Source organism: Myotis brandtii, unplaced genomic scaffold, assembly GCF_000412655.1.
Source record: "Myotis brandtii unplaced genomic scaffold, ASM41265v1 scaffold154, whole genome shotgun sequence".
Lineage (NCBI taxonomy): Eukaryota > Metazoa > Chordata > Mammalia > Chiroptera > Vespertilionidae > Myotis > Myotis brandtii.
Genome location: NW_005355584.1, coordinates 9,776,597 through 9,786,979, shown reverse-complemented (window position 1 = coordinate 9,786,979; position 10,383 = coordinate 9,776,597). Strand labels below are relative to the sequence as shown.

Genomic DNA, 10,383 nt, shown 5'->3' with positions numbered 1-10,383 from the left:
CCTATGTTCTGGCTGAGGTATGCACTGGAAAAATTCCATAAATATGTGCTCTATCTTAGATATATTGAGTACTTCTCCACATCAAATTTAAGATATCTAAAATTCAACATTCTTTTCCTTAGGCAGAACTTTTGTTTTCTGCCAAAGAACCATCACTTTCTTAGACTGTTTTATTTTCCTTTATTGCTAGCAGATGGCTTTCTTTCTGGATATTTTTACATCTCAGCCATATTTTTTTTCTTACTGTTCAATAAGAGTTACTATACATTCTACAATGAGTAGAAAACCATGTTGAGATGTGAATATGCTGGATGCTTGGGTAGACTCAAGCTCAGTCTTTCATTCCTATGCTCCAGCTTTATGTACACAGACTCAGTTCATTCTACAACAAATTATAAGTTACTGAGATATATTGTTGTCATCTAGAAAAGAAGGTAGAACCATAACAGTAAATAAATATTAAGAAAGTAAAGGAAAACATAGAGTGACTTCCAATTTTATTTTGTACTGCTTTTACTTCCACTGCCTCTGTCTTTTCTTTCCTGCTGTAATTTGCTAGTGTGCTTACAGTTTAAATCAGGTGGTGTTTATTTTTACCTCAAGGTTAGATGGTATCACAACAGGCTGACTACATACAAATTAAAAGAGTGAAGGATGGTTAATGTCCTTCTCTCAAGCAATGTAAACTTGATGGTATTCTGCCCCATTGTGTGATTTCATTGCTTTCCAATAAGACGATCCAAGAATTAAGGAGTAGAACTGAGTAGGTTTTCTACTGATTAATGCTGTTTAGAAAAAATATGTTAGGAAAGGGTCTGTAAATCCCTAGTTCTTTCTCGTTTTAGTCTAAACTAATCAGTGGGCACCTTTGAAATATGTTAACACTTAGATGTCCATTTTCAACTGAAAATTGGTTTGCCTCTAAAATATTTCCCCTGATGTTATAGAGATTACATTTCTTTTGAGTCATAATCATTGATCTGTTGATTTATTTTAAGATCTGTAGCACTGAGCTCAGAGACTCGCTGTGCTGGTATGCTTAAGACCTCAAGGGAAGTTTGTATCATTATGGTAGTCCTATTGTGATGTGTTCATTTCTAATATCTTTGGTTTGACTTCCACATCTTGAATTATTATTATTATAATTCTCTACTTTTTCTGAAATTGTAACTTGAAAGACATTGGAATTGGAAAACACTTGGAATACTTATGGGCTCAAATTTAATGCAGATATATATATATATATATATATTAGTAATTGTAACTTGCAGTGGTAATATCTGTAGTATAATAAAAAATAACATAGAAATAAAAAAGAAAAAGTATATATTATGGGCATATGGTTAATGCTTGTCTGTTAGTAGTTAAAATTTGAGATTCTCCTGTATTAGCAGCTTTATTTGATGCTTTACAGAAAGACTCTCCCAACTCTTGAAGAAATTATTTGAAACCCAAGAATCTGGTGACCTCAATGAAGAATTAGTTAAGGCTGCTGCCAATGGAGATGTTGCTAAAGTGGAAGATTTGCTAAAAAGACCAGATGTGGATGTGAGCATTTAAAAAATTATTTTGAAGGATACACTAAAATAGAATAGTATAATGAACCTTATACTTCAACAGTTATTTAGATTTTGCCACATTACTTCAATATTTATTAAGACTTTGCCACATGTGTTTTAGTCCTTGTTTTTCTGAGATATTTTAAAGAAGACACCAGCTATCATTTTTCAGTGTGCATTTCTAAAAGATATTGTAATTTTCTTATTTTAACACTGTGACGTTTATTTTATGATTGACAAAATTTATATTTAGGCTTTTAAGTGATTAGTGTCCTTTTGGGAAATTGAGTGATTTTTTCTCATGTAAATATCATCTTATGTGTTTTAAATATATTTTAGTAAATATTATAAGCAATTTTCTATCCTTTTTAAAATATTTAATCTAAACTTTTTTACCCGTTCTTCCCTGTGAAACTTGACTATTTCATAGTTTGTAAGGCAGATGACTTAGAGGTCATGCACTTTGTAAATCTTAATAGTTTATGTTGTAATCTTACTGTTCATATAAGCCATATTTTAAATGGGTTATTTTGGTTCTTACTTAGTCATCCTTTGGCTTTGCCATTGCTGCCATGCTGGCACCAATATGATATTTAGTGCAGACCAAGATTGTAAGTGGAGTGGCAGTCGCTGTGTTTATGAAGGCTTTTGTTGCCACATCTTTGTATGTAAATATGCTAGACAGTTTGAAGAAGATCAGATCTATAATTGTAAGGTATAAACTATTCCTATGAACTCACATAGCATTTTAGGCTTATTTGAGAGAGCAATTGCAACAGCACAACAAAGTGGTTTTTTGATTGGTTGTAAGATATATCACAAATAATTTGTTACTGATAGGAAAGTACCAATGTTTTTGTGTTTGAAATATAGAGTCAGACTTCTTTCATAGTCAATCAAGCAGATTTACATTTTATACTTAATTTAAAAAATTTAATTACTGATTGGTATCTTATTTATTTTTTAACAGTGTCATACATTCTAAAAATTTAAGGGAAAAATACTTCAAGATTTATGAAAAATGGCATCTCCTTCTCAACCTATTTTCTCATTCTTCCAGAGTCAACTATTTTTACCTCTTTAACTTCTTCCAAACAATCTTTTCATGTCAGAGGCCATTCCTCAGATGTCTGGTGTTCCTTGGTTGTCCATTTATCTATGAGAGTGATCAGTAAAAGGCGTGTGTGTGTGTGTGTGTGTGTGTGTGTGTGTGTGTGTGTGTGTGTTTGTCGACTCTGGTTTTCACCATCGAGTGATTTAGACATTTCCTTGGATTATTCTTGGGTATTGGTCTTTAGGTCTTTTCTCTTGGGCTGGTCTGACTCCCCAGGAAGATCTCTAGTTCTTCTGCTGGTTATAAACCTGGATACCAACCTTATGAATATTGAATAAGAGAAGAGAGCCTGGGATCTTAGGATTTGGCCTGTAAATATTTACATAAAATTTCTGTTTTTAGTACTTTGCCCCATCCTTAACAGTGGCCAGGGACACTTTACCCTTTCTGGAGAATAAACTTTCAGGTTTCTGTTAGCGTGAGGGTGGAACAGCTGTGCAGAGGTGGGGAATCCAGGGATCTAAATGATTTTTAAAAAGACTGTCAACCGATGCTTTTGTGTTTAACATTCACTACCATATTATCCCCATATTCAGAGGTCATCAACTTTGAGTTTTTTGGGCTTCCTTGGCAAAAGGGTTGCTACCTAGGTATTTTTCATAGCAGGTTTAGGTCTGCTTTTCAGCTTCCTGTATATGTGTGAGTGTGAGTGTGTGTGTGTGTGTGTGTGTGTGTGTGTGGTTTTTGTTTTGCTAGTTCTAATTATTTTTGTGGATTGAAGCTTAAAAGAAAATAAAACTTTACTTTTGTTTTAGTATGATGCCATAAATAATGAAATTAAATACAACCCATCATTTAATGAAAAAACATGTCCTAGTACACTGTTAATGGGAATGCAGACTGGTGTAGCCACGATTGAAAACAGTATGGAGTTTGCTCAAAAAATTAAAAATGGAACTGCTGTTTGACCCAGCGATCCCACCTCTAGAACTCTATCCTAAAAATCCCAAAACACCATTCAGAAAGAATATCTTCACCTCATATTTCATAGCTGTGCAATTTACAGTAATTAAGATCTGGAAACAGCCCAAGTGCCCAACAGTAGATGAGTGGATAAAAAAGCTGTGGTACATTTACACAGTGGAATACTATACAGCTGTAAAAAAGGAACGTTTACCCTTGGAGACAGTATGGAGGGACCTGGAGAATGTTATGCTAAGTGAAATAAGCCAGTCAGAGAAAGACAAATATCACGTGACCTCACTTATCTGTGGAATCTAATGAACAAAATATAATGACGTACAAAAAAATAGGTCCAGACACATTGAAGCATGGAACAGACTAATCAGGGAGGAGAGGTGGGGTGAGAAGAGATTAACCAAAGAACTTATATGCATATATGCATAACCCATGGACACAGACAATAGAGTGGTGAAGGCCTGGGGTAGGGTGGGAACTGGGTTGAAGGGGATAATGGGGGGACAAATGGGGGGACATTTGTGATACTTTCAACAATAAAGATAAAAAAACACTCTTACAAGGATATACTTTCTTTATTAAAAGGTTTGTTGAGGTACAGTTGTTTTGTACCATGAATAAAAATATAAGGATATACTTTTTTAAAAAATTGATATTTAGAGAGAGAGGAGGGGGAAGGGAGAGAGAGAAACATGGATCAGCTGTCTCCTGCACACCCTTTACCGGGGATTAAGCCTGAAACCCAGGCATGTTCCCTGATCTGGAAAGGAACCAGCAACCTTTCAGTGCATGAGATAGTGCCCAATCTACTGAGCCACACTGGCCAGAGCAAAATATACTTTTAAAGTCTTATAATACGGAAAATTTTTTCCAGTTCTTACTAATGGGACTTTTTTCTCTTTAGCTTTTCTGTGTGTTTTTTTTTTTTTTTCATAGCATCTTCCTCTTGATTTTTAGATGTCAAGAATTCTTGAACATCTATAATTGAAGTCCCCTCCCCCCCAAGTTTTCTTTCCATTCTGAAATGTAAAGTTTTTAAAAATTATAGTTGACATACAATATTGTATGTTTCAGGTGTACAACATAGTGATTTTTTTTTATAACATAGTGATTTAAAAAAATAATGTTTTGTGCAGCCAGTATGGCTCAGTGATTGAGTGATTGACCAGGAAGTCATGGTTCAATTCCCGGTCAGGGCACATGCTGGGGTTGCCATCTATGTTGTTGCAGATGGTAATATTTCATTTCATTTTTTATGGTTGAGTCACAATTTTATTGTATACTAGAGGCCCAGTGCATGAAATTCATGCCCTGGTAGGGTCCCTAGCGGCTGCCAGCTGGGTACTCTCTCCCTTCCCCCGGCCGCCTGCTGCCGCCAGGGCCTCTCTCCCTTCTCCCGGTCGCCTGCCGCTGCCTGCCAGGGCCTCCCTCCATTCCTCTGGCTGCCTGCTGCCACCAGCCGGGGCCTCCCTCCCTTCCCTCGGCCAGTCCTGCCCCCTGGTCGGACTCCTGGACAACTCTCGGTCAAGAGGACAATTTGCACACTATGCTTTTATTATATAGGATATACGCCATTTCATTATCCATTCATCTGTTGATAGACACTTCCATATCTTGTCTGTTGTAAATAATGCTGCAGTGAACATAAAGAAGCATGTTTTTTTTGATTTAGTATTTTGGGTTTTTACAGATGTATACCCGGAAGTGGAATTGCTGAGTCCTTTGTTGTCTCTTATTATAGCATTTGTTTTAGAGTCTATTTTGTCTGGTATAAGTATTGCTACTCCAGCTTTTTTTGTTGTTTTGTTTCCATTTTTATGAAATATCTTTTTCTATTCCTTTGTTTTAGTCTGTGTGGGTCTTTCGATCTGAAGTGAGTCTCTTGTAGACAGCATATGTATGGGTCTTGTTTTGTAATCCATTAAACCACGATATGTCTTTTGATTGGAGCATTTAATCCATTTGCATTTAAAGTAGTTGTTGATAAATATGTATTTGTTACTATTGTATTCATATTTTTAATCTTTTTTCTTCTTCTTAAAGAAGACCCTTTAACATTTCTTGTACTGGTCTGGTGGTGATTAACTCTTTTAGCTTTTTCTTGTCTGGGAAGATCTTTATGTGTCCTTTGATTCTAAATAATAAGTTTTGGGTAGAGTAAATTATTTTAATAGAATCATACAATGTACCAAATTTGAACCTATATTATATGTATATATTGGCTCTTTCTTATTTTTAACATTCCATCCTTTTTTTTTATTTATTTAGGTAAATGGACAATGTGCTGGCCACACTGCTATGCAAGCTGCTAGTCAGAATGGACATGTTGATATTTTGAAGTTACTTTTGAAACAAAATGTGGATGTAGAAGCAGAGGTAATTAAACTAAGCTTGAAAAATATTTTCAGTAAAAATGTCCTAGAAATGGTACTTACTTTTGTATTATTAGATGAACTGTTTTCATTCTTGAAATTTAATATTTACCTAAGACTTTTCTGATTGAAGAGAGAAATTTGACAAAAGACAACTTGAAGCATTTCTTGGTTTCCTGTGATTTCTCAGTATTCTTGGCAGTAGCCCCAACTGCTGTTGGAAGCCCAGTTGGGTTCACCTAAGAATTATACTGGGGAAGTTGAGGGAAGGGGAATATAAATCATGTGGGTCAAGATTTTTTCTGATTTGTGACACTCAGAGGCCTCTATTATGTTTTTTTTTCCTCGTAAGGGAACCAGTATATTAGAATTTGTTTAGTCTTGTTTCTTGTCCTTAGTGGGGCACATATGGAAGGCAACTGATCAATGTGTCTCTCTTACATTGATGTTGTCCCTCACATCGATTTCCCTCTCCCTCTCAAACCTCTCCCTCTTCTTCTCCCTCTCCCTCTCCCTCCCCCAGCATGTCCTCAGGTGAGGATTAAAAAAATAAAAGATGTCTGTTCTCAAGCCAATTAGGTGATAAATAAGCATTGAAGTCAAATAAGTTGATAAGTTAGAATTTTATAGGTGAGGGAACCAAGGCATTAGTTGAGTCTGGAACGGTCCATAGAAATAGGCTTTAAAAGAGGATTGTTTTAAATGGAGAGGCCAGAAATTAATATTTGACAAAGGAGGCAAGAATATACAATTGGGTAAAGAAATGGTGTTGGGAAAATTGGACAGATACATGCAAAAAAATGAAACTAGATCACCTTCTTAGACCATATATAAGAGTAAACTCAGAATGGATTACAGTAAACCCTCAATTTTGTGGACCTCGATTTAACAGACTTCATATTTTTGTTTTAATCTTTATTGCTGAAAGTATTACATATCTCCCCCTTCCCCCCCATTGACCCCTTCTAGCCCACCTCCTCCACCCCGCCCCAAGGACTTCAGATTTAACAGACAAAATTTTCAGTCCATATCTCATATGTGAAAGTTAACACCCTGTTAATTTTAAAATACTTTTAACCAAGATTTGCTTACAATGAAATTAACAAGTTATTTTTTGTTATTAATTCACTGTTATTTTTAACAAAATTTAGCAAACAGGCCATATGTTGGAAAAAACACTATAGTAATTTCACTGACATAAATGAATATTACGTATCTACAACTATATTCTACATATTTAAATCCAAGAGTCATTGTTCCTAAACAGTGTTTGGTGAATGATTAGCATGTGATCACATTGCATCATGAGCAGTAATTGGTTCTGTTGTTGAATGGCGTGACTTTTGCAGCAGTTTTAACGAGTGCTGTGCACTAAGCCACATTCCAGCCGTGTGCATTTGTTTTACTCTCGGTGACTGGTAAATGCATGCGTTTATTAGACTTATTCAGTATAAATTTAAAATTACTGTAATACATGTAAAAAAACTTTGTGAAATTAAACTATTTATACATACTTAATTTTAATTACACAACTCTGTCTACATAATTTAAAACAGGTAAACTAATTTGTAAATTTTTTAATAAAACATATATTTTATTGATTTTTTACAGAGAGGAAGGGAGAGGGATAGAGAGTTAGAAACATCGATGAGAGAGAGAAACATCGATCAGCTGCCTCCTGCACACCCTGCACTGGGGATGTGCCTGCAACCAGTACATGCCCTTGACCGGAATCGAACCCAGGACCATTCAGTCCGCACTATCCATTGAGCCAAACCAGTCAGGGCAAATTTATAAATTTTTGACATATGCATTCGGGAAACCTACTTTATTATATAATGGACTTTCTGCTTTAACGGACACCCCTTGCCCAAATTAGTCCATTATATCAAGGTTTTACTGTAAAGACTTAATTATAAGACTCAAACCGTAAAACTCGTAGAAGAAAATAGGAAACAAAATCTCTGGCATTTCTCTTAACAATATATTTTTTGATGTATCTCCTTGGGCCAGGGAAAAAAGGAAAAATTAAACAAATGGGACTATATCAGACTAAAATTTTTTTTGCATAGCAAAGGAAACCAACAAAATGAAAAGATAACCCACTGAGTGGGAGAACATATTCACCAATGGTACATTTAATAACAGGTATTAAAATTTATAAAGAACTTATACAATCAACATAAAAAAAAACCCAAACACCAACTAAAAAATGGGCAGAGGACACTTCTTTAAAGAGAACATAGAAACGACCAATAGACATGAAAAGCTGCTCAAATTCACTAATCATCAGAGAAATGCAAATTAAGAACACAATGAGATAGCATCTCACACTTGTCTGAATGGCTGTTATGAACAAATCAACAAATAAGTGTTATCAAGGATGTGGAGAAAGGGGAACCTTCAAGCACTATTGGTGGGAATTCAGATTGGTGCACCCACTACAGAGAACAGTGTAAAAGGCCCTCAAGAAATTAAAAATGGAGCTGCCTTAGGACCCAGCAATTCCACCTCTGGGTATATACCTGAAGAAACCCAAAACACTAATTTGAAAAGATATGTGCACCCCTATATTCATTAATTGCAGCATTATTTACAGTAGCCAAACTATGGAAGAACCCAAGTGACCATCAAGAGACAAGTGGGTAGCCCTGGCCGGCTTGGCTCAGTGGATAGAGCGTCAGCCTGCGGACTGAAGGGACCCGGGTTCGATCCCCGCCAAGGGCACATGCCTGGGTTGCGGGCTCGGTCCCCAGTGGGGGGCGTGCAGGAGGCAGCCGATCGGTAATTCTCTCTCACCATTGATGTTTCTATCTCTCTCTCCTCCTCCCTTCCTCTCTGAAATCAATAAAGAAATATATATATATATTTTTTTAAAAAAGAGACAAGTGGGTAAAAAATGGCAGCACCTATATACAATGGAATATTACTTGGCCCTAAAAAAGAATGAAATTTTATTATTTGTGACAATATGGATAGACCTAGAGGGTATTATGCTAAGTGGAATTAGCTAGTCAGAGAAAGATAAATACTATATGATTTCTCTTACAAGTGGAATCTAAAGAACAAAATAAACAAACACACAAAATGGAAACAGATTCATAGATACAGAGAACAGATTGATGGTTGCCAGAGGGAAGGGGGTTTGAGGGGACTGAGTGAAAAAGATGAAGGGATTGAGAAATACAGATTGGAAGTTAGAAAAATAGTCAGGGGTACAGCATAAAGTACAGCATAGGGAATACAGTCAATAACATTATAATCTATATCTACTTATATAAAAACCCTGGGTGTAACATCCCGGCCAGAAGCGCGACCAAGTGAGAAGCTACTGACACCAGAGGCAGACAGCTATCCCAAGACATCAACAGGCCTGTATGTTTACAGATTAATGTTGAACTCAGAAACCATTTTATTTGTCTTTATCTGTCTGCTAATTATCTATTTATATAAAAACCCGGGGTGTAACATCACAACCCAAGGCTCGACCAACAGGAAGGAAGTCAGTCCTGCAGGGGTTGTCTTGGAAATGGCTGCACCCTCCCCCCAGCTGTTTCCTGGAGCTGTTTCCTGAAGGGGCAGGGTTTGAGGCAGGAACCCGCCCTCAGAGCTTGGAGGCATTATCTTTTTAAAGTGTGCCGCGCCAGCACGGCCAAGGGTGAACCTGAGTGGGGGAGGCTGAAAAGGCTTAGAAAAGACAGACAAGAGAATGAAATCAGGGTCTCGGTGGGATGCTGCTTCTCTGAGAGACAGCGACCACACCCACAGCCGTGTCTTTATTTTATAGCAGATGCCACGAGGCAAAGTAAGGGTGTGACCAAGATGTTTACAACATTCTCCTGGGTTTCAATCCTACTCAACTACATGCACCTGAACTCTATCAAGCCTACATCATTCAGGCACATGGGGCCAGGTGTTTGGACCATAGGTTCAAGCTTGCATCTATAGCTGTTGGCTATAATTGTGCTGGGAGGGCCTTGCCCTCCAAGCTGGGACTTGCACATGGCAATGAGAGGACTGTGCCCTCTCATCAGTCCAGGTCTCATCAGTCCAAAGCTTGAACCTGTCCAAAACACTATAGTGGCTCCCCACAATAAAGTTTTAATACATTATATTAGAGGTTGTGGTGGTACTGTTTTACCCACAGCGTCTACAGGAATTGCTGCAAATTTACTTCTTGGTGGAAGAACCTTTCATTCCCAATATAAATGACCAATTCCATTAAATGGAACTTCAATTTCTAGACTCAATATAAACAGTGCAGTTGCTAAAACTATTAAAAAGGCCCAACTTCTCATTATTGATGAATGCACCATGGCATCCAGTCATGCTATAAACGCCATAGACAGATTACTAAGAGAAATTATGAATTTGAATGTTTATTTGGTGGGGAAAGTTCTCCTTCTTGGAGGGGATTTTC

The 10,383-nt window shown here is 36.8% G+C and overlaps 1 protein-coding gene across 1 annotated transcript in view; it reads left to right on the top strand.

Moving 5' to 3' along the window:
- The window catches only part of MIB1 (mindbomb E3 ubiquitin protein ligase 1), a 95,836-nt gene that overhangs the window by 30,527 nt on the left and 54,926 nt on the right, over nucleotides 1–10,383 (top strand). The window contains exons 9-10 of the mRNA XM_014535964.1: nucleotides 1,415–1,548; nucleotides 5,860–5,967. Coding sequence (XP_014391450.1) covers nucleotides 1,415–1,548; nucleotides 5,860–5,967 — 242 coding nt within the window. The remainder of the gene's footprint in view (nucleotides 1–1,414; nucleotides 1,549–5,859; nucleotides 5,968–10,383) is intronic.